The following is a 23,876-nucleotide window of genomic DNA, read 5'->3' on the forward strand; positions in this document are numbered from 1 at the left end:
TTCTTTTCAAGAGCGCTCTCCATACTGAAATCACAGCCTCAGCCTCGGTTTTAATTCCATTTTTATTCTGTAAAAGTTTAATATTTTGCTAAAAGATAGTATAAAAAAATATTCAACCCAACAGTGTGATTGGAGTAAAGCGATATGCAGACAGCTAAAAAGATGGCTAGAGAGCAGGAAAAGCAGAACGTCTAATCACTGAAGGACAGTTATAAACGGCAATACAATTAATATCTATATTAAACTAGCAGTGCAAAGATACAAACTGGAAGCAGCTTTACATTAAAAATACAGCTTTTTAAATACAGAAATAGCACCAATTTACAAAAGACAATCAGAAATGTAAACGTGGCAGGTAGATTCAAGTATAAGTTATACGCTCACCCTCCTCAGCAACTGTCTTGGGACAGAAAGGTTTCACAAACCCTGCAGAACATCCTGGGTATGCAATTCACCTCAGTGCAAATACAAATTCTGCTCTTCCAAAGATACTTTGCTGATGAGTTGTTCCTAGTTTATTTTACTTCTTAGCTTTCAGTGAAGGCAAAAACAGGAAAGGTAAACTCATTCCTCCTTGACAACCAAGCCTTTCCCCTCACCGGTCTAGTTCAGCAGCTCAGGTACTGCAAGTAGCATTGATCCCTTTGCCGCCCAACTGCTTCAGTGGTCCCACTCCTATTTTAGTGAGAATTTTGTATTGACAAAAACAAGACAGCATATCAACCCCCTTTTCGCAACCATGACCCATCAAACAGCTTTGATTGTGAGGGAGTCATTTCTCATTTCCAGACCTGCTGTATTTATGGAAACTCAAAACTAGAAGCAGAAATTGAAAACTGAAGATCCATTTTCAGTCCCTGCATTTTCAAGTATAGTTAGGTTAGTTACGGCACAGAATAACATTACTGACAAAGAAAGGCATTTTTTTTGATGATGCTTCAACTGGAGCGAAGAGCCAATATTAGCTCTAATCTTCCCCTCTGCTCCCAGCTGCCATTTCACTAAAAGGCTGCACCATATTAGAGGGGAAGAGAAAAGACAAGGTTTGGAGAATCGACATCCACCATGTCATCCTGAACCCTAGCAGCCTGTTTCCAGCCCCAACAGCAACAAATGCATGCTAGCAAAAGTGCAGGGACAGCACCGTGCCAATTACACATTGCTTTTCAAAGTGAAATTAATTTAAGAGGGCATATAAGAAGAAATAATTCAGAAGCCAAAATTGTAAACTTTCACAACTGTAGTGTAATTTAAAAGAAAAAAACAAAAACCAACAAACCCTTAAAATTTAGCAGTCTGAAGATTTCTCTTTACCACCCCTGAAATTTCCTATGATAATTCTACTATAGATTTTCTTTCAATGAGGGCTAACCAGACCTCCTTAAAAGGCTGTCACTGGTCTGTTCTAAGATAAGGCCACATTACTCAAACTCCCAGCTTCACTAAAATTCTTTCTTAAATTCCATTTTCATAATACATTTCATTATAAGAATAAAAAACCTCATCAAATCCCCAACCCCCAAACAAAGTCCTAGCCTCCCTTGACCAACAAAGTAGCACATCCGACAGTGTATCTACCCTTGGAAAACCAGTATCAGTACCAATGAGAGAAAAGCTGATAATGCTGGCCTTATGTTTGCTAAAAATCCACAGTAACGTGATGTCAACAGCAACACTTTCTGTCTTTTAAACAGGAAACTGCACAAATTTAACTGCAGATTGCTACACGAGTGAAAACATACCCAAGCATAAGAGCATTAACTCTTAAAATTATGTCCTATGTTATTAATAGCACCATCCATTATTTGAGGACTTTGAATGTTAACTGTTATACTTTTCTTCCTCTTTATCTTCTCCTAAGGAATACCGATAATTTTTTCCCACTTCCAAAATTTATGGCTCCTGCTCTTTTCAGCTTCTTTTTATGGTTTAGATAGATACGCACCAAAAGATAAGATCTCCCTTGTCTTCCAAGTACACTCAAATGCACTATTAACTAGTTACAAAATTCCCATAAGTGAAGAGTTAGGCACTTAAGTACATACCCCTGAAGTAGACTTAAGGAGACCTCTAAGTAGGCACTTAAGTAGACTCAGGTTAGACTGAATCTAATCATGTGGTTAATGACTTACCAGTGTTCCTTGGTCATAAAGTCTAGACTACATATTTAAACGGGAGATGAAATCTTAGCACAGCCCTCTCAGTGGCTTGTCACTCTCAAATTACTTTGTCAAACTTATTTAAGGAATCAGGTTTTGTATTCTTTACATCTAACTTGTACATTTTGCTCAGAGTAAAAGAAAAAAAAAACCAAGGACTAATACAGTTCATTAACACAATCATAAAAATGTTAACATTCACAGTTGTTTTGGTCTTAATATTTTTCACATGTATACATTCAATCATATTGTGTTAATTAATTATTAGGTTTTTCTAACCACAAGTGCTGGGCAAATTGTACAACAACCAACTGACATTCAAGTAGTCCTACCCTGAGAAAATCTGTTATTCTGAAGCTGCAAGAAAACTTTTTTGCACTAAATGCCACTCCAATGTACAAAATAAATAGCAAGAGGCTGCATTGTGGAGGCAGGATTTGACAGATTGGAACCAAGGAAGTTTATCAATTTCACCACAGATTTACTCAGGGTAATTAGAGTACATGCAAAAATAACACTTGCCCCAGATAAGTGCTAGACATCTCACTTAAAACCATGAATAAAGAACTCCTGGGGACTTCAAGGAAATCTGTTCGCATCTCCTCACAGCAATAAAGAGTTTTCCAAATTAAAACCCCAAATACAATTTGATGCCCACAAGGCCGTGTGAAGCACAACATCTGAATTCAAATCAGTACTGAAGGAACAATTCAGTAAAAGGTTTTCAGTACCAAGAATGATTTGTGAAGAAGGTGATTAACAGAACCGGTGGGTGAATAGATAGCAGGGAAGCATGCCAAAAGGGATGACATTTTAACGCGCTCTTCTTGCCAGATAAGAGCTTGTTCTCTTGTAATCGATACAGGGTCCTAGGACAATCTGCCCACCCTTTGCAATGATTGGAGTTAGTCAGGGCTGGTACTAGAGATTTCCAGTCTCCTCTGCACAGAGCTGACATTTCTGGTCTGGTTGCCTTCATTTTTCTTCCATGCAACAGGGTCTCCAAGACTTCCGGGAGTTTTGAAAAATGCCTCATGACGTGCAGGACGAATGCTCTTGGGAGTGAGGGGAGTTGATGAAGGCTATTTGTGAAACAAAACCAAAATGATTCAGTAGGGTTTTCTCAAAGCCTACATGCAAGCATGCAAACAGAAGACAGCTTGTAGACATTAAGCCCTGTACCCTGCTACTACAGGGAACCGTGTCACACAACCTTTCAGAAGCTCCACATGAAAAGCTACAGGCTTTGCCCCTGCCTTTTGTTCTGGAACTGTCTGCCAGTACATCATCACTGGAAGCTGAAAGCCTCTATCTCATTTCCAACTAAAATGTATTCCTGACTAGTTCATACTCATTCATTCTTATGCCAACCTTGTCCTTTAGCTTAAATGGCTCTTTCCCTTCCTTGATTTTTACTCACTTTTGTTATTTGTTAGCATCAAAACAGATCTAAAATCAGTCTCCTAAACCCTGTCCACTTCTGTTTTAAGTGCCACTCTACTGTAACCTCTAATACTAGTATCTGTAATCAGACTGACTGCCAACCAGTCTCTATTACAGCCTTTTTCTAAAGCTCGAACAAGATAAACATAAAGTAACATTTATAAAACTTCCAAAAGTTCAATCTATTTGTCACTGCATTAGATAATAGGAAAAGAAATCACAGATTTAAGAATGTAAGCTAAAGTAGTGCCAGAATGTCACTTCTAATAGCTGTAAAGACCCAGGTAACATGGTGTGACTGTTTTACGTCACTCATTGTACTTCAGATAAATGAGTCCTTCTTCACTTTTTAATTTCTCATTTTTTTACTCAAAAAGTCTGTTTCTATGGTAGATTTTTAAAAATATTTTTATAAAAAAGATCAACAAAACCCACAAGAATCATTGTTTTCCCCCAGTTCTGATGCTGCTATTATGTTTCCATGATTTAGTGAAGGGAGGTCAGAATGGGTGTGAGGAGGTAACCCAGGACACTACTAGCTGAGAAGTGTTGCAGCCAGCTGACTCTGAATTATGACAAAATATCCTTGTGTCCACCTGAAGTGTTTCTGTAGCCATTGCCTAACACAAAATGATAGTGTCAAATGGGGAAAAAATACTGACTCAGATTTCTGGGGAAAAAAACCCTGTAACTTCTTTTTTTCCTCTAATCCTGTAAGATTTTTAAAGATTAAGATTTTTATGATTTTAAAATTCCTGTAAGATTTTTAAAACTCAGCAGTTCACTGTTCAGGGCTAGCCGCGCTATGCTAGGCTATGTCTTTAACACTGTCCCAAGCGTTGCCACTGCTACAGTCGGACACACAAACTCAGTGGAAGACACCAGCTGTCAGCGTGCCAACTTACCACTCTGACACACCGGCACCAGCCTGCAGCACAAGCTGCCTTCAGTCCCAGTGACCTGGCACTGCTGTTTCATCGTCACTCAACCACCTTTCACTCTTACCTGCTGCAGCTTCAGAAGGGTCACCGGATGCCCCATACACACAGGGGAGTCCAGTTTAACAGCACCGCAAGACCTTGCAAGCACGGGACTCAGGTGCAGAGCGGGGTGAGCTGGTTGCTGGGGATCCACCGAAGGCGTGGGTGAGACCTTGGGGGTAACCACTGCCGTGGTGCCTATGAAAACAGGCGTTGTTGATGCCAGGCCAGACATACTGAAATTCATGGAGGTGGCAGCTGAGAAGGAGCCATCAGGAACTGGAGAAAGAGGACTGGTGATTGTGGGAGAACAGACGAGAGGGAAGGAAGCCAAGGCTGCTGATGGCACCATGACACAGGGGATGCTCAGAGAAGGTAACTGGCTCGCAGCCAGGCTGATAGCACCAGGGGCTTGGTTTGCAGAGAACAGGAAATTAAAACTGCTTAATCCTAAACCAAAGAGAGAAAAAGCAAGGCATTAATACAGTTGACAAATTGGAATTAAGCTATTATAACTTCATCTAGAACAGGAAAGAGGGATGACAACAAAGAAAGAGACAGACTGCCCAGGAAGAAAACTCTGACAAAAAGAAGAAGAAAAAAGAAGGAAGAAAACTGTCACAAACCTGCGACTCCTCTGTCAAGCTTCCTTTCCTTATCTTCCTCCATCTCCCCCCCTACTGCCTGTTCACTATATCTGCATCCATTTACTTTGTTCATATTAAGTACCAACCACACACCTTGCTGTTTTCTGCTTCTAACTTCAGTTACAAGCAACATCTTCGCTAAACAAACTCTTTTTTCACTAACAGGAATCATATCCTCTGCTATATGAAACGTATACATTGCTTTTAATAAGGAAGGGGGGGGAGAGGGGAGGAAGAAAATGCCCACAAAGATATACCCCAAAGGTGCTAATTTTCTTGAGAATGGCTGAAATACTGTTTTGAAACAGAAGCTGCTCCAGTTGCCAGTTTGTCTGACCTTGCAAACCGACAGGATCAACATTTTCAAACTGAGCATCTCCATCCTATAAGTGAAATCCCATAGACCCCACTCTGTGCCACAAGTGAATCAAGTACTAAAGCAGTAGTCATGGAAATCTGCCACACGTATCCTATTTCCACAAAACACGCTTCCACTCCACACAAACACAGGCATGGAAAACGGTGGACACTAAATCCTCTTGTAGTATTTTCAGTTACTTCCTCCCCATCCCTACTGTGTCCTACGAGCAGGCCTGGCTACATTCCCAGTGCCTCAGTTTTTGTGGGGTTATCCTGATGATGCACATGAAAAGACAGTACAAAGTTCGTAGATGACTAAATTCACCCACTCAGGGGGATGCTGTTGCACTATTCTGGCGCCTTACTGCCAAACCTAGACTTCCAGCTCCTCCGAGTTTTGAATGCTGGATAGGTGCCTTTTTTGCTGCACGTAATTCAAGCGTGCAAACCCCACATTATTCATCTCTATTAATGTTTGGGTACCTCAGAAAAATGCCTGTATTTTCACAGAAGCAACAGTTCATCTGGAGTCAAGAGAATTCAGAGCTATTAAACTACTACAGACAACTGCTGACAGTTTTTGTGCCAAATATAGACTTATTCACCTATCTGTAGGTCTCCCTATTTGGACAGCTCAGCGAACAGATGCAGAATTTTGAGTGCCTCTAGATCTCATGGTTGTCCTTACCAGCAGTAGGCTGAACATAAAGATACTGTGGTAGGAAAGGTTGATTGGCATTTTCTTTAGAGATGTGCTCTTTTCCTGGAGAGGGTTCACCAGGGTCTTTATTCTGAGACCATTTTTCTTGCTCCTGAGAATCTAAAGGCTTAGTAGGCTCACTGTCTGCAGCCTCTGGAGCAGCAGGACTTGCGAGGTCAAGATGAAAAGCTTCTAGATGTTCAGCAGATGTACAGCCACTTCCTGGGGTAGATTCTGCCTTGGGTGACTCAAAAGGCTTCTAAGCAAAAACGAAAGAGGAAATTACAAGTCCAAACTGAAATAACACAGTACAATGTCTCTCATGCACTTCCTTCAGCTACAGAGTAAAAAGTGCACCTGTGCAAAGGGGCAGCACAAAACTCATTAGCAAGTCACCAAGGTAAAAATTTTGTTTGGGGGTTTGAAGAGCGATATGAGTGATGCCTAAGTCCTGTACTGTAGTTCACTTTCAGTACTTGGGAGACACTAGATAAGAAATACCTGAGCTTGGGGATTCGTTTCTCTTTAATGATAAGGAAAAACAGCTGTTTCAAATGGCTTATATTCAAACACTGATACGACCTTGAGCCTGATCCCCATTTTCAGTAGTTAAGAAAACTGTGAGATAGATGCACTTCACCTTCACCATCGTCTCCTCTTTAACCAGCCTGCTGTGGGCAAAACACTGGGCATGAGAGAGAGGGACTCAGGCTGGAGAGTAAGGGGAAAGTACAAATCACATTTGCTGTAGCTCAGTGGAGTAAGCAATGCTGCTATGGTCTGGGAAAGCCCAAGCTAACAGGGGAAGATGAGGAGTAACAGTCACATTGATTTTTTCCCCTCTGGCAGGCTGTTTTGTTGAAGACAATGATCAGGACACTGATTACAAAGTGCAGCTGACCATCACTTCACTATGCAAAGCAATCACAGTCCATTTTCCCCTGCTAGTGTGAAAACATCTCCCAGTTAATGCCTATACTTCCTGGCACAGCACCCTTACAATTTTATTAACATGTGAGAGGCAGCATTTGTATCTGTAACAAGAGTGGCACAGTGAATTTTCACTTCTGAAAACACTGTCTTGGGCAAAAGTCTTTTCTAGCTAACAGGAAGCCCAAGTGATAATGAAATTCACTTCTTTACCTTGGGTACTGCAAGTGAGAGGGGCACAGCACTCTGTTCCATGGTCTGCTTTTTAGCAGCTGGCTCTTCATCATCTACAGGTGCAGAGAGCGATACGCACTTGTGGGAGCTGCGTTTCTGGCAGGCAGCTGAAGGTACAGCAGCCTGAGCTTCTGCCCTCCTATTTCCCACATCTCCTGTGGTGGGCAGGGTCTCCCTCAAGTTATTTTCCTGAAGACCGCCACACAACATAAAAAGGGATGAAGACGGGAAGCACAGGAAGGGTTGGTTGGGGAGCAGGGTAGGTTTTCCATTTTCTGTTTTGGAGGCTGCTGGTGTGGAAGGATGTAGAGCTTGGCTGCTGATGCCATTTGGCAGCGAGAGGCTTGGCACATCTGCCTGAACCACAGGGAAAACTGCCTGAGGCAAAGGGTTAACACAAAAATCAGAGTCCCCAGGAACTGGAAGAAGGGAGAGAGGTGAGGTTATGCTTGGGTTCCTTGCTGAATTTAATACCGTTTCTGTGGCACAAGCTTTATTCCTAAAAAAAAAAAAAAAAAAAACAACTGTAATGAAAAGAAGAAAAACTTTTAGTCCAAAATTAAACCCCTATTTTATCCTTAAAAGCAAACAGGTACATTGCTGGACATAAATGTGGAAAAATTCCCCCCCCCAAATCACTACTTTTACACAGTTTACAAGGAGGCTCACTTTTTATTATTTCTAATTTCACAGAAGCAGACTTATCAGTTTTTCGTCAGAACAATAATGCTTTCAGTTGCACTTGACTAAAGTCAATCATTCACAAATGAATTCATATTAGGATAGGTGTAGAGAAGATCCACTGGTATGACAGAGAGGATCTTCCATGGAATCATGATTTGCTCAGCCTGCCTAGACAACAGGTCAAAGGAGGCAGGGATGACCCATAAAAACATACACAAGATGAAGGATTACTGAAGCTAAAGGACAACAGTGGTAAAAGTTCAGGTGGGTATAAATTGGCCATGAAAAAAAAAAAGCCACACTGAGACATATCAGCATTAAAATAGTAATAACAAGACTCTCTGGCAATTTTCTATCTTGGTCCCATGAGTGGAATCTAGCCTTGAACTAAACATGACAAGCACAAAGCTGAAACTGGACAGGAGTTAAGACCAACCTACCTAGTATCTTCCTCTATTTTCTGCCTGCAGACAGCTGCTAGATTTATCATTTTGGAGCAATATTCATCTGAATTCACAATACAGGCTGAAAGAACAAAGGCACATTCAATTAATAACAGGCAGATTTACCAAGCATATTTTGATACTGGCCATATAAAATAATTGATATAATTTTTCTATCCTGGCACATTTTTATAACATTCACTAATCACCTAGAGCCAGAACCTGCAAGACATTCAGAACTCTCAGTCCCACTGGAGAGGTGCTCGACATCATAATTTCCTATAACGGGGAACTGTGAAAAGCCCTGTAATTGCTTTATCTGTTTTAACAGCTATCCATTAAATTGTTACAGTAAACTCCACTATATTAGGAACCATAAAATAAGGCAAGCTTTTGTGGCTAAAGAATCTTTATCTGTACCAAATTTTAACAGAAGAAACTGTAGTATACTTGCAGTTAGTGGAGAACAGAAACATTTACCAGGAAACAAACTGCAGATTCAAGGCAGTATGGCCCAGATTCATCTCATCTAACTTCAGGCACTTGACTGGAGGGTCCAAAACAGAAGTCTCATCACATGGACAGTACAAATATAGGCACCTCCCAAGGGTAATTCACATATTTAATTAGGCTGATTCACCCAATCAAGTGCCTTAAATTGGTGGGCCCGCATTTGGGCAGATCCAGTGGGATACAGAAGAACATGCTTCCTTAGTAGTTACCTTGCCTCTCTTGACGTGGGCTGTTGGGCTCAGAACTGACCTTCCTTCTGGTCCCTTCACAAGGCTGTGCGCCGTTAAATGAAGCGTGACGTGTAAACCTTTGCTTTCCAGCAGCACAGATCTGATATGGGGCACAGGGTCCTCTCTGTGTCCCTGGCAGAGGATCAGATGTTGGGCTATGCCCTCTCAGCTCATCTGTAGGAACATAATTTTGTACAACAGTCCTTCAGGAACACAGCTCATCATTTAGGCTTCTGCCAAGTTACTGAACTTGCTTTACCAAGGGCAAGTCCTGCCTGACCAACCTAGTGGCTTTCTACGGTGGAGTTACCACATCAGTGGACAAGAGAAAAGCAATGGATGTCATCTATCTGGACTTCTGTAAGGCCTTTGACTCGGTCCCCCACAACATCCTTCTCTCTAAATTGGAGAGAGATGGATTTGATGGGTGGACTGTTCAGTGGATAAGGAATTGGTTGGATGGGTGCATCCAGAGGGTAGCGGTCAACGGCTCAATGTCCAGATGGAGATCAGTGACAAGCGGTGTCCCTCAGGGGTCCGTACTGGGACCAGTGCTGTTCAATATTTTCATCAATGACATTGACAGCGAGATTGAGTGCACCCTCAGCAAATTTGCAGAAGACACCAAGCTGAGTGGTGCAGTTGATATGCGAGAAGGACGGGATGTCATCCAGAGGGACCTGGACAAGCTGGAGAAGTGGGCCTATGTGAACCTCATGAGGTTCAACAAGGCCAAGTGCAGGGTCCTACACCTGGGTCGGGGCGATCCTCGGTTTCAATACAGGCTGGGGGATGATGTGATCGAGAGCAGCCCAGCGGAAAAGGACTTGGGGGTACTAGTGGATGAAAAGCTGGACATGAGCCAAGAATGTGCGCTCGCAGCCCAGAAGGCCAACCTGGGCTGCATCAAAAGAAGCACGGCCAGCAGGTCGAGGGAGGTGATTCTGCCCCTCTACTCTGCTCTGGTGAGACCCCACCTGGAGTACTGCGTCCAGCTCTGGAGCCCTCAGCACAAGGACATGGAGCTGTTGGAGCAGGTCCAGAAGAGGGCCACAAAAATGATCCGAGGGCTGGAGCACCTCTCCTCACCACCACGAGGACAGGCTGAGAGAGTTGGGGTTGTTCAGCCTGGAGAAGAGAAGGCTGGGGGGAGACCTTATAGCAGCCTTCCAGTATTTAAAGGGGGCCTATAGGAAAGACAGGGACAGACTTTTTAGCAAGGCCTGTTGTGACAGGACAAGGAGCAATGGTTTTAAACTAAGGGAGGGCAGATTTAGACTGGATTTAAGAAAGAAATTTTTTACAGTGAGGGTGCTGAGGCACTGGAGCAGGTTGCCCAGAGAGGTAGTGGAGGCCCCATCCCTGGAACCATTCAAGGTCAGGTTGGATGGGGCTCTGAGCAACCTGCTGTAGTTAAAGATGTCCCTGCTCTTGCAGGGGGGTTGGACTAGATGACCTGTAAAGGTCCCTTCCAATCCAAAGCATTGTATGATTCTGTGAACTTGGCCATAAGAGAAGAGTTAACCTCTATACCATCCCAAATCCCACAACTGTGACGCAGACCTAAGCTTGGTAAGCACCAATAGAGAAGATAAGGGCTTCGCTCCTTTCCATTCCATTGCAGCTGCAGAAGCAGCTACACCCTAGTACACGCACCCAGGAGGAGAAAGGGTACTAACACGGCATTAACGCTATCCTTCACTTTTACTTGGTCCTGGCACTGGCCTGACCCAAATACATTAGCAAAAAGCTTTCCTTTGCTCTGGCTTCTAGCCAAGAATCACCAGCTTAGAGAGATGCTCTGGCCCACCACCTCCTTCTTTGCAGACAAACTTTTTTTTGAGGGGACACATGCAAGAAACAGCCCTGCTCTACCTTGGTAAGTCCCCCTTACAAAGACAATAATTCACTGTATAGTTCTGACAGAATTACTGAGATTTTGCAACCCAGAAAAGCTGTGGACCCAGATTTGGAGATGTAGGCATTATCTGCCATTGCTCTACAATTCATATGGTTATTCATACAGCTATGTAAGTCGGTGTAAAAATACTGGCAAGACACAGTATCCTTCAACATCCCTCCACAGCTCCAGCCCTTGAGCGTAAAGTCTAACAAGGGCAAATATTGGGCTGGCCAGCAGTTAATAATCGCAGGGTGGACAATGAATGCTGAGCCATTCTTTACACACGGAATACAACCTATTACCACTTGGGAAGGGATTGTCAAAACAAAAAGAAAGGACACGCGAGCTACACAAGTTACCCGTCTTTCCAGGGAATTCCACAGGCCCAATCCACTTGAAGGCTGGTTTGCGTCCTCGTTCCTCCGTGACATGAACTTTCTTGATCAAGCCTAGGCTGGTGAGAACATTGGCGATATCATACAGCCTTCGTACCTTTGCTAACAAGAAAGGGCAGAAATAGTCAAGACAGTCACGTTTACAATGCATATAGTACATACTTACATGGTAAATTCCAGAATATCACCACAGCTTTCATAGATGAGGTGGGTAAAATCAAATTGGAATGGACTTAAGCCACCTCCTATGAAGCCTGCCATGCCGTCTCCCACCTGCTTGTCACTGCTTCTTCATATCTTAGCTGCTCATCCATCTTAGCTGCTCAGGTTTAAGCTCACCTACCTCATTCTGATGGAAATGGGTGAGCGAGTGATTACCTCATCAGCTTGCCCAGAAGATGCAGCTACCTCCATATGGGGTAAAGACAAGCACTTGGGGGCAAGAGGCACATGAGTGCACAGCTGATCACAAGAGGACACATATTTATCATCTTAAAAATGTAACACTCTTAGAAAAATATCTGTGACTCCAATAAATAACATGTTTGAGCTGAATATGATACCCACAGGTTGTCCAGCTAAACTTCTCACATCCCTCCCATTATTTGGGGTAGAATTTTAAGACTGAAGTGCAAGTACTTTATTTTAAATGTACTTTAAAGACTTAAAATAAAAGTCTTTATTTGAGAAGATTTATTTACAAATGCTGAATTTTTCCATGTTGTCCAAGGGATCTAAGTACTAATCCCCACTAACTGAAAAGCAAACTATGCCACCCAGCTGTGAAAGATTTCTGGGGTGGAAAGGAGAAGTAACACATTTCTGCAGAGAAGAAAATGAATTCCATTAAATTATACAACATGTTTCATTTCAATAAGTTCTGAAACATCACTCAGAACGGTACAGGGGGCAGGGTTAAAGTATGAAAAAAAAATTCAAACAAAAAAAGATTTTTCTTCATTCTGAAGCTAAAACTTGGAGAGAATTGTCAAATTGACTCTCGCCCACCCCAAGCTCTGTTTTCACAAACTGGCATTTGCAATTAAAAAAACCCCAAACCATACTTCAGCAAAAGATTCCTGACCTGCTCTTGCCGCTACCTACTGGTGTCAGTCCAAACATGCCCCCATTTTCTTTACTCACTGAGTGATTAGTCTCTCAACAGTCAGCTTACTTTTAAATTTGCTGTGATCCACTGTATCCTGCGTTTCTTCTATCAGTATCTTTGCTGCGATGTCCAGAGTGACTATCTTGGTCTTGGAGACAAGGAACAGCATGACAAACTTTTGGCTCATAATCCGCAACGACTTGTCCTTTCTGCTGTTTGCAGATGCTGTGTTACAAATAATACCCAGGCTTCTTAGCATATATTATCCATCACAGCCAGAAAACTAGCAAGTAGGTTTCTCACACACAAAAGGGGTAAAGTATTTCCTTGTTGGGAAGCAGAAATCTTTTGAAAGGCAGCAAATAACTGAGTAATGCAAACAGGTCTCTCTTCAAAAGGCAGTAAAAATTAAATCTTGCAGAAGTAGCTTTTAGAAAGTCAGATTCCAAAGCTGATTCTATGTTACGTTACGCGGTTTTGCACCACTATAATTTTGTGACTCCAATGGACTTTGTAACTTCAAACTCTATGTATTATATGGGCAGCATGCAAACAGTGGACGAATGGAAGATGGCACCTTCTGTCAGGATAAAGCATTTACTGTCAGGTACGGGTGGGGAAAGAAAAACTGGAGTGCCTAGCAGAAGCTCCTGCCAGTCTGTAGGACAGAGGACAAAATATGTCCTGAGACCTGTGCTAGGGACAGGGTAGAAGGAAGAATTTTATCAACTCTGCGGTGAATTCAGCACCTTTTTGCAAAGAATAATTTTTTATTATTTAATTTAAAAGCAAAACAAGGGAAAAAGTCACATAATAAACTAGAGAAAGAGGCTTGTGTCTGTGTATCACACACACACATTAGTTATCTTACCAGAGGTGCAATCTGGTTCTGAAAAGTCCAGTAATGATCTGTCTTGAGAATCTGGAATAGTTTCCTTTTTCCGTTCTCCAAATTTGTACTCCAAGTCCTGCTCCTTGTGCTGGAAGAAGGTCATTAGCTCTCCATACTGCAGCTCTCCTGCTTCCTGAAGCGTTTTCAGAGTTTGACTTAGGTTGTGGCGGCCATGCCAACAGTACTGGTTCTTGGCCACACGGCTGACCAAGTGCAATGACTCCAGGACATTCACTATATCGTAAATTCGTCTCCGCTCAACTCCTGTTTGGGGGTGGGGGATGGGATGGGATAAAGAAGACATAGATGCTCATCTAGTTTTAACGTGCTCTTCAGCAGAAGCGGAACAGAGAACAGGCTGTTCTCTAATACTGAGTGTTCACAACACATTTTTCACTGTTCACTTGGACACATTACATTAGATCCATCCAAATTTGCATAATTAAGTATTATTTTATTTAAGTCATGACTTTAATTAAGTTATATTATGCAAATATGACTTATGTATGGCAAGCCCCATAGTGTGATGTTCTTAGTCTATTTTGTTAACTGCTGGCCCAGCCATGGCTTCAGCTTAAAGCATGTACACTGTGTTTAGAAGAACTGATTGCAGTCTGCCCAGCCCCACTCACTCAGACCTATCCAGACTGCCCTGAGGTTTTCAGAGCACTTTGGTGCTTCTTGTCAGAGAGCTTCAGAGCTCAGAGACAGACCTGTACACAAGTCTGTGTGTAACAGAGGGCGGGAAATGGTCTGAGCCTGACACCAACACAGGCTAGATATAAAAGCCCACTCCTACAGGAACCAGTGGGAGTGTTGTCCTCCACTTGCATTTCCAATGGCACAATTACTTGCTAAGCAAGTACCAAGCATCAGAGGCTTCACACGGTGCAAAGCAGTGAATAATGAGACCCACTGTTCCCAAATGCAGCAGAAACCAGTCCTCGGTGCTGGCTGGGTCTGCACCAATGGGAAATCTATGAAATATGTCCAACTTGGGCTCAGCTTGATTGATGTGAGCAAGGTTGGGGACTGAATATGAACAGGCCAGTGGCTCTGCTTACTGTCCCAAGTACTCATGTCTAGTGCTGTTTGAAGCATGGCTGTTATACATAACACAGTGCACTATACGCTGGTGGCATCATCTGCACCAGAAATCCCATAACGGTTAACATCAGCTGAGCAGAACAAGTGCTAGCCAAGGGGAAAGGTTTTGAAAGACGTCCCTGTGGAAAGCAAGGCCTTGATGCATCTGTTTACCCATCTGGAGAACATGGGTAATACTTACCAGCCTCAAACGCATATTAGGATAAACAACTCATGAGTATTTCCAAGCGTGTGGAGATCTTGGAGTGAAATATACTTTGGAAAAACAAGAGAGCTACACATATCCTGGTGTCTGTCAGGCACCAGCAGCATAGCCCCCTTTGTGGTCTTTCCATAGGTCTTCAGCGAACAAAGAAATACACATTTGTAGCAAAAGCTGTATTACAACCGTCATTTGTTACACAGAGAGCAGCAAAATCAGCAGTGAATAATTTTGTGGTCCCTGAAGCAAGTGGATACAGGCAAGCAAGGAAGTAAAAACCAAAGGGAGAAGAACAAACCCTTCGGGGAGGTAAAATCCCCAACAGTAAGTTTTCAAACAAAGTTTCTAGTATTTAGGAAAGCAATGTAACACCACTCCCAACACAGAACAGAGCACTACTCATGTTCAGCTGTACAAGGTTGGAGCACGAGCATCTCATGCAAACACAGAAAGGAGTAACTGCAAAATCTAAAAAACCAAGTTGTTTAAAAAGTAATTTAACTATTTACTTCATCTGAATTCTCTCCTATTTCCATTTCCCATTTCCAAGGCAAATAAATGAGTAGTTCAAGGACTTACTTAGCAGAATCACAGAGATTCTGTTCCCTTTCTTCCCAAAACAGACACATTTCATTTTTGCTACCTCTTTTCTGTTAAATACCTGAGTTCTAAATGTAGATACAATATTTAGTTTAAGTCCAATTTTGTAAAGCCCTTCCTAGCTAAGAGACAACCTCTCCAAGGACCTGTATCTTTTTGTTATTGGTGGGACCTGGATGAGTCCTCTCTCCCAAGTTTTATTACTTCTCTCAGATATTTCATTAATCTTTTAACTAAGACCAAACCTAACAGCAGACCCAGCAAACAGGCTACTCGATACCTTTTTGCCACCTCAATACAACACATTTTCTCATTCTACTCTTGCAGGTTGCCAACATCCCCTGACAAGACAATATTTAAAGCTAAGATAACCTTGGTGAATCATGAGATCTTGGAAGATATAATGTCAGGCATGTTACTGAAGTCAGGCAGTAAACCCAACTGATTTCCTGCATCTACTAGTTTGCAGTTGTTTCCCTAAACGTTCCATTTTGACAAAATTTGTTGTTTGTAAGTCCTCCTTCAGAGGGTTTGTAACTCGTAACTCCTTCAGTCTTCAGCAAATGGAAGATTTAAGAAAGCAAGAGAGTTGGTAAACAGCTGGAGGATAGATCTGTCTAGTAAAAAGTCTGTCAGAAAGCAGATTTCAGAATGGTAGTGTTATCAAGCAGTAAAGACACTTAGGAATATCAGGTATTTCCAGCTCTTGATTAGTATGATTAGAAGAGCATCCAGACCCAGCAAAAGGCAGACCTTGAATGTACTCTGTAAGAAGGATGATCTTTTGAAGGCCCTCCTGTCGGGTTACCCCAGGTGGTCAGTTACCCCATTTTTGCAAGTATACATACCGAGAATTGAAGCCACTTCATCCAAAGAAATAGTAGTTTTTTCTGTTGACAATGGATAACTTGGATAGCGAGCTAGAAACTTTTGGCACAAGAGTCCTAAGCTTTTCTGTTTTCTGCTGGGCCTCTGTTTTTCAAATTCATCAACCGTGCTGTCGTCTACCATATCATACTGTTAAAAAATAAATGTTAACCCTTTAGTGCAGAGCTTTAGAAGCAAGGCATAGCCAAGCAAGGCATATTTCAGATGTTAGCAATATTTAAGCTTGGACTTTCTAATAAGGAAAAAAACATGGACTCCTTGCAAGCACAGAGCACTTGGGTGACACACTTTTGCTTGCAAGCTCTTTTTAATTCATCACACAAATTATCTACAGAAAAACTCTTTATCTGTGAGATCATAAAATAATGGTTATGCATAAGGAAACAAAACAGTAAGAACAAACACCCAAGACTAGCAGATGGTAAGATCCTACTTGGAAGGAGTATTTGTTTTTGAGAAGAGGAGGAATATTCCCTCAAACATCTCTGGATCTAATAAACCAGAAGATGTACAAGCCGTCAAAGAGTTCAAGAGATTTTACTGCCCTTTACAGTGCCTCTATAACTTTAAGAAACCAGGGGCTGGGGGGGCATGATGCTAAGAGACTATAAAAGGCACCACACAGTCTCTGAACCTTAAACTCAGTCAAGCTGTTAGTGTAAGTGAACTCTGTAGGATGGCTTGAATATAGTCTTTCTGTCCCTGCAGGGAAAAAACCCCCAACAAAACTGTGATGGCAAGAATGTATGAAGCGGTATGTTTATTTATTACACAATGAGAATGATGGAGCATTTTTCTGCACTGGTAACTTTGGGGTTTTGCTTCTGTGTCAAAAAAAGGATTAAAAAAAAATCTTGCCCTCTAGCAAAGAATGCTGAGAGTGGTGTGAGCTGTTGAAACCCAAATTTCCTTGCTTCTGAGATCTTAACTGTTCTTTGCTGGTTATGACTAAGTGACCTTGTGGCAGGGTGTTGCTCTGATTGAATTATTTGAGTTTTACATGGTATGGAAATAGCAGTATTCTTACAGTAACACTTTTACATCTTTTGTAAGTTAGCTTTCTGTGTGGAGGAAATTATTAAGTGTAAGTTTTACTAACTAGAAAATACTTGAATCCTTTACAGTAGCCACCCCAAAAATGCTATATGATCTTAGCAGGCTTGGAGTGGTAATGAACTAACCTTTAACATTGACTGATTTTTACTTACTGGAAACTATGTTAGGAATTACCTTTAGAGAATTGATTGTTCCTTTATGACTACCTAAAACTGGAGAATTTTCTAGACTACTGTCACTGTGGATGCTGTAAAATCTACACTCGTAGAGTGATCTATATCTATGAAATGATGTTTCTCAGTAGAAGGACCCCAGAACTATCTTCCTCTCACTGAAATCACCAAGGAAGATATTCTACAAGAAATAATCCAGGAGAAGGAAAGCAGTAGTTGGAACAAAAAAAGTCTGAAGGAAGAAAACTGTAATGATGCTTATTACGACCTGACGTCATCCTCTCCATGGATGGACTTCCTAAAGTGAAGACAGGGATCAGCCCCAACATTGCCTGAGTCCTGACAAGTAAAAATCTTCCAAACACTTGACCAGGCTGTCTGATGACTAGTTTGGGGGCTGGGGTGGAAAGGAGGAGAAAGGTTTTTAACTGACCACTCGGTGCGGCTGTTGTGGACAAGGTATAAGATTTCAAAAGGATGTTGAAAAATATGCCCTCACCATTGTCAAATTGCTTTTGAAAATGCTGCCCATCTGTTTAAAATGATCTGGCAATTTTCTTTCTAATGCGGTTCAGAAAATAGCATCAGAAGTACTTAAGATGGGAAAAATGACACATTTAAGCTATACTTCCTTCACTGTCCTTTTAAGTAACAGTCAGGCTCTCGAGGGGTGTCAGGTCAGTTACTAGTAAGACAGTTACTTTTAGTCTTTTAAGTCCTACTGCTCAGCTACTGCTGCGTAGGCAACTGTCCCTGGGAATGTTTTACAATTCTGCAGTTTTTCCATAGGGAGCAAAGGACCGGTTGGAAGAAAACTGAGGCACAACTTAAGGAAGGTCTGAGTCCTAACTGAACATAAGGTAATCGTGTTCTGAGTCTCACCTGTAAGGAGTCAGGTGTGTCACTCTGCTCACTGTTTTCTATGGGTCTGAAGAGCTCTTTCTTCTTTTCCCTGTCCCTCATGTCAGGGCTAGCAGCACTAACAAGCATCTTCAGGTTAGCAGTGGGGGTCCAGGGATCAGGCTGAGGTCTGTCAACAAGCTTAACAGGTGTAATTGGATTTCGTTCCGGGGTGCAGCCTTTTTGCTTTGATAAATCAACTGGTTCATTCTTAATGGGAGTCTTTGGGGCCATCCTGGATCGATCAAATATGTTTTCCTATTAAAAACAAAGTTCTTTAGACACAACAGGAAAGAAAACAGTCCAACAATCAATTTCATTGTTCTTACGAAGGTAATTGTAGTGACTCATGCCTTGGCACTCATAGCTATATTTAGCACAGTTCTTCTGCCTTTGTTGGAAGCAGTGAAATATTCTACATGCTACTATACTGGAGGCAGTGTATACGAGATACTGCCCTGAATTACAGAACCTGAGGTCAACCAGTCAAACTTGTGGCCTATCAGGCTTTTAAACTCTGACTGTTATTACAAGACAGCATTGCCCATGAACATAAATCACCAAATCAGATTGGAACTGAAATAATGCATTGGTCACATTACACTTAGCTAGAAAACATGCTGTTCTGCTTGAAAGGTCCCCAGTGAAAAGCCATGATGGGTATGCAGCTCAGACTGTCCTAAAATGTCAAAATAAAGTGGACGTAACTTCATGTGCAAGCAAAGCAAGCTTTGTATCTGCACTGTCTGCTGCTCAAAACAACAAAGGAAATCTCCATAACTATTCCTTGACTACAGCTAAGAGACACTAGAAAGAAAAGTCTAATTCATCAGCTGATTTTTATCATTCTTTCAATGAAGCTCAACTCCCTCCAGTCCCTAGCTGCAATCGAACTTTTTTCATATTTCACCTTTGGGTCCAATTTTACCCCTTCCTCTTACTGCAAGAATTATCACTACAGCTCAACTAATTTCAACGGACTGACTGAAGAAGGCATCAATGGTATCCGTGAGCTGAGAGATCTGTTTTTGAGCAACAAGAGACACTACTTCACTCTAGCCTGTTAGAAAATAGCTCATGAAGACTAAAGGAATGAAGTAGACAGGATGCCATACTGGCTTTCTTTGCAGGATATAAAAAATTGAGGTGCAGGTATCCTAACCCTGGCTCAGAGCAGGACTTCCAGAAATGCCCATGCAGAAAGTTGTACTGTTTCTTTTTGCCCAGGGAGATCAGTGTTCTGTTCTTAGATAGTCCAGCTATAACTTAATTCTCCTCAATACCCTACAAACAGGACACTGTGTTTTTTGGAACTCTAGCTAATATTGCTCAGTGGTTTCTAGATTTAGTCCCTTGAAATGATTGTATGCACCTTGAGTGAAGTGAGAGAGAAAGTGAAACAGACAGATTATCACTGGAAAGCTAGCAGAGCTTATAACTTGCTGGAATTGGGAGTGAAGCCTTTGGAACCACAGCAAAATACTTTTAAACTATAAATCAGGCTTGAAGTTGTTTGCTCTTCAGTCTAGCTGTGGCTTTTTTGGTGTTGGTCTCAAACTGAGCAAGTCTTCTTGCCCAGACTAAGATTACCACTTCATTTTTTTCAAAATGAGTTTTAAAAATTTAACATGACAACTTTGAGGCTGGATATTGTTGTTATTTATTTTAATTTGTGCTGCAAGAAGTCCAATTCTGAAATGGAATATAGCCTGAAAGAAAATGTTAAGTTGCTATTGGTTCGCTGCAAGAACTTTCCCAAGTCAAGTTTTGCCTTTTATTTGGAGCAATTCAGCTATCACTAGCTGATATAGATATTTAAATAGGTGACTCCAAATACCATCTTATCAGGTACAGTCTAGCTAGAAAGCAAAAAAAGTTCTAGTAACAACTGAAGCTGTCTTTTACTAGGAGCAGTTCTGTAGCATTCAAACTGGAAACTAATTTGGCACATCAAAAGCATTGTGCTCTGAGCACTGATGAACACTTCTGCATACATTCACCTATGAATTACGCGAAAGGATGTAATAAATATACCTCCTTTTACAATTCACAGTTAGCCAGTTGTAACTTACTACACTGTGATAAATATGGGTCAATTTAGAGGCCATAGTACTTCTTGGAATATATGTTCATATAATGTTGGCACTCAATATATTCTTGCAATTTCACATTTGGCAGTGAACCAACACTTAATCTGTAATGGAGAAAGTCTACCTTCCCCTCAAGTTCCTGTTCACTATGGCTGGTGCCAATGGAACTGCAGTGAGGAGAGCTGAAGCAACCTGCTGTTCCACTGCCTCAAATTTTCATGTTTGTGTGAATATCACAATGAAAAAAGTAGTGGCACTATATGAGAAGCACACGTCTACTATCAACCTTTCAAATCTGTATTTCCTGAATGTCATAATTGCCTACTAAGGTAAGAAATGCTCTTATCCCCTCTCCCCCTTTTTTTTTTTCAGTAGCTGCAATGCTCTATGAACTCCTAGCTGTATTCCACAAAACTGCAAGGGCAGTTGGTAGAAGTATGAGATTTACCTTGATCCAAGCAGACATGGCTTACAAATACAAGAGGACGGGAAAGGCTGGCTTAATGAATTTAGTATATAAGCAGGAATTGAAATAAATCTGAGATAATAGGAGCTGAGTCTGACAAGAACTATGTGATCTTTGGAGGACTCAGACTGAGTATGGACAGCAGGTCATGAATAGGGTCTAGTTCAGCAGACATTACTGAGCAAGGTATGCCCGAGGTTAGATATCCTGTCTCCTGGCTGGTGGGGCAGGAGGGGAACAATGAGCTTGTTCCTTGCTGAGTGCTTAGCCTCTTGGCCTGGGAACACCACTGTATGGATACAGGCCAGAAGGCAAGCATAGCGGACATGTGCACCAGCATGCTCAAACTGCTACTAAATAACAGGACTATATTATTGCCATGCCATGTCAGAGCTGGTGTTGGTTAGCTTTTGAATGGTGAGTCTGTACAACAGCCCCCTCCACCTTACCCAACAGTAGCCACTGGGACGCTTGAGATCACCTAGTGAGTTTTACTTATGAAGTGAAAGCTAAAAACTGTTTCCCTGGCAATAATGCCAGAGTGTAATCACTTCAGTTACTGACAACGGTTGGCATAACTCATGGTTGTTTTACTGGCTTGTCTTTTTAATGTTAACGGTAGCACCGGACAGCCCTATGCTCCAAGTGCCGGCAGGTAAGATACTGCTGTACAGACCAACATGGTAGGGCAGACCAGGTGCGGTGGTCCAATGGGCAGCACCCCAAATACTGTCCGAGGGGGGACACGAGCGGGGGCCGCACGCCTGGGCCGACCCATGTCCAAGCCCCGCGGGCCGGGGCTGTGGACCCCTGCACGCACGGGGCTGGGGTGCGGGGCCCCAACTCGCTCCGGCCGGCGGGGTGGCCAAACCCTCTGCAGCCCCGGCCGCACGCCCCCCTCCCCCGGGGCTTCGCGCTGCGCCCGGGCCGGCGCGATGCTCCGCACCGGGAGAGGCGGAGTACCGTGTGAGGGGACCCCGCGGCGCCGGGGACAGCCGGGACGCCCGCCGCCCCCCGCGCCCGCTCACCTTCTGGGCCGCCGCCGCCTCCGCGCGGCCCCGCCGCCCCGTCCGGCCGCTCGCCAGGTCCCGCAGCGCCAGGACCCTCACCTCCATCTGCAAAGCGAGAAGGCGCTCTTAGCCCGGCCCTTAAGAGGAGCCGCTCCCGCCCCGGGGCAGCGCTCCCGTACCCGGCGGGACGCGAGGGGAGCGCAGCAGCTCGGGGCTACGCTCCCGGGGAGGGGGGGCGGGCGGGCGGCCGCCCCGGCCCCGGCGGCGGGAGGCTCCGCGCCCTCACCTCGGCGGCGGGCGGCCCGGCGGGCGGCTGGGGGGCGCGGGGCTCTGCCGCTCCCGCCAGGCGCCCTCAGACATCGCTGTACAATCCGGCCAATCAGGCGCGGCCCGCTGGGGAGCCCCGGCCGAGCGGCCGGCCAATCAGCGCGCGGGCAGGCGGCGCGCGGCAGCGGGGCGCGGGACGGGGCTCCCGCCCGCGCGGGGCCGCTTCGCTCCTTTTCTTCGCGCGGTCGCCGGCGGCCCTTGCCCTCCCCCTCCCCCTCCCGCCGCCGGGCCGCCAGCGCGAGGCGGGCCGTGGCCAGGCGGGAAAGGCCCGCCCGGGGCCAGCGGGGCCGGGCGGGCCGCAGGTGGGGCCGGGGGGTGTCTCCGCCGGGGGGGTCGGCCCCGGGCTCCCCCCCGCGGGCCGCTGTGCGGGCGGGTCTGTCGCTGAGGGGCTGATTCCTGACGGGAAAGCGGCGGCGGCGGCGGGGGGGACGGGGACGCTCTTTCCCGGTGCCTTCTGGATCAGTCCTTAAACCTCTGAGGGGGGAGGAAGGGCTGAGGCAGCGTGAGGCGGGTGCAGCCTCTGTCGCTCGGCCACCGGCTCACAGGAAACGCCGTCGGGTTGAGAAGAGCAGCCCGGGCCGCGGGTCGCTGCCGCGGCTCCCCGCAGCGGGGGTGGGCAGGCGGCGGGCTGGGCGCTGGGGTGCTGCTGCTGTTCCGGGGGTGCTCCGTATGGGGCCTGCGCTGCCGGCAGCTCCCCTCGGGGGGCCCGTGCAGGCAGCCTGCAGCGCAGCCTTGGGCATCCTGAGCAGGGTGTGAGTCTTCACGGCCATCCCCTGAAACGGATCTGCTGCCGGGATGATGAAGCGAGCAGGCGCTTTGGGGAGCAAGTCTGGACACAAGAAACTTTTCACGAGCCCCGAGTCAGCCTGCTCCATGGTTTTCCATGTACTGAGATAAGGGAAGGACGGGGAAAGAACCTTGTCCGAAGTTAACATCAAATCCAGGCAGCCTCTGGAGCTGTGCAGTGATGAGTTTTCAGTTGGCCCTATTTTGACTGGGGAGACATAATGTTGCGAAAAAATGATAGGAAAATTGTCAAAATAGTAGCTTTCTGCTATGCAGAGCTACTTCAGACTTGAAAGTGATTGCTCTAAGCTTGAGACCGGTTCTGGAGAAATTTCCTCTGTGCAGTATAATTAATCTTTGCGTTTTAAATTGAGTTTGTATTTAAGGTAATTTTTTTTGTTACGCTAGTGACAGACATGCTGCTGCGTTATTCCTGTCTTGTTATGTTGCAGGAGGATTTCCTTCTCGAATCGCTCATAAGTTAGTAATGAGTTGTCACAGAAGAAAACTCCAGTAGTTTTGATAATTTGATAATAAACACAGTTCTGATAATTTATAAAAATACTAATTTGTTAATTTTTGAGGAACAGAAAAACTCAGTTTTTTTCAATAGGGGTGTAGATAACAGGTAGATATTAAGTCTCTTGCAT

At 44.0% G+C, this 23,876-nt stretch overlaps 1 protein-coding gene across 1 annotated transcript; it reads right to left on the reverse strand.

Annotated features, from left to right (window-relative positions):
* Window positions 1-53: 53 nt before the first annotated feature.
* Window positions 54-22,502, reverse strand: E2F7 (E2F transcription factor 7). Its single transcript, XM_072864004.1, has 13 exons — window positions 22,400-22,502; window positions 22,132-22,218; window positions 18,530-18,805; window positions 16,379-16,547; window positions 13,601-13,885; window positions 12,796-12,954; window positions 11,586-11,723; window positions 9,303-9,497; window positions 8,578-8,662; window positions 7,433-7,952; window positions 6,278-6,548; window positions 4,608-5,032; window positions 54-3,241 (listed from the first exon to the last, which is right to left on the reverse strand). Exons 2-13 carry the CDS (start codon window positions 22,216-22,218, stop codon window positions 3,065-3,067), a joined length of 2,787 nt encoding a protein of 928 aa, XP_072720105.1. The 5' UTR covers window positions 22,400-22,502; the 3' UTR covers window positions 54-3,064.
* Window positions 22,503-23,876: the final 1,374 nt, after the last annotated feature.

Source organism: Ciconia boyciana, chromosome 1 (assembly GCF_034638445.1).
Source record: "Ciconia boyciana chromosome 1, ASM3463844v1, whole genome shotgun sequence".
In the NCBI taxonomy this organism is placed as follows: domain Eukaryota; kingdom Metazoa; phylum Chordata; class Aves; order Ciconiiformes; family Ciconiidae; genus Ciconia; species Ciconia boyciana.

What these genes read in the sequence shown, in the direction of transcription:
- E2F7 (XM_072864004.1), bottom strand. Translation starts at nt 22,218, where the DNA reads ATGGAGGTGAGGGTCCTGGCGCTGCGGGACCTGGCGAGCGGCCGGACG. An exon ending in CCCACGTCAAGAGAGGCAAG is followed by an intron (nt 8,663 to 9,302) that starts GTAACTACTAAG and finishes TTGTTCTTTCAG; the next exon opens with CCTGTATTGTGAATTCAGAT. An exon ending in TTATGTTCAGCCTACTGCTG is followed by an intron (nt 5,033 to 6,277) that starts GTAAGGACAACC and finishes TCTTTGGTTTAG; the next exon opens with GATTAAGCAGTTTTAATTTC.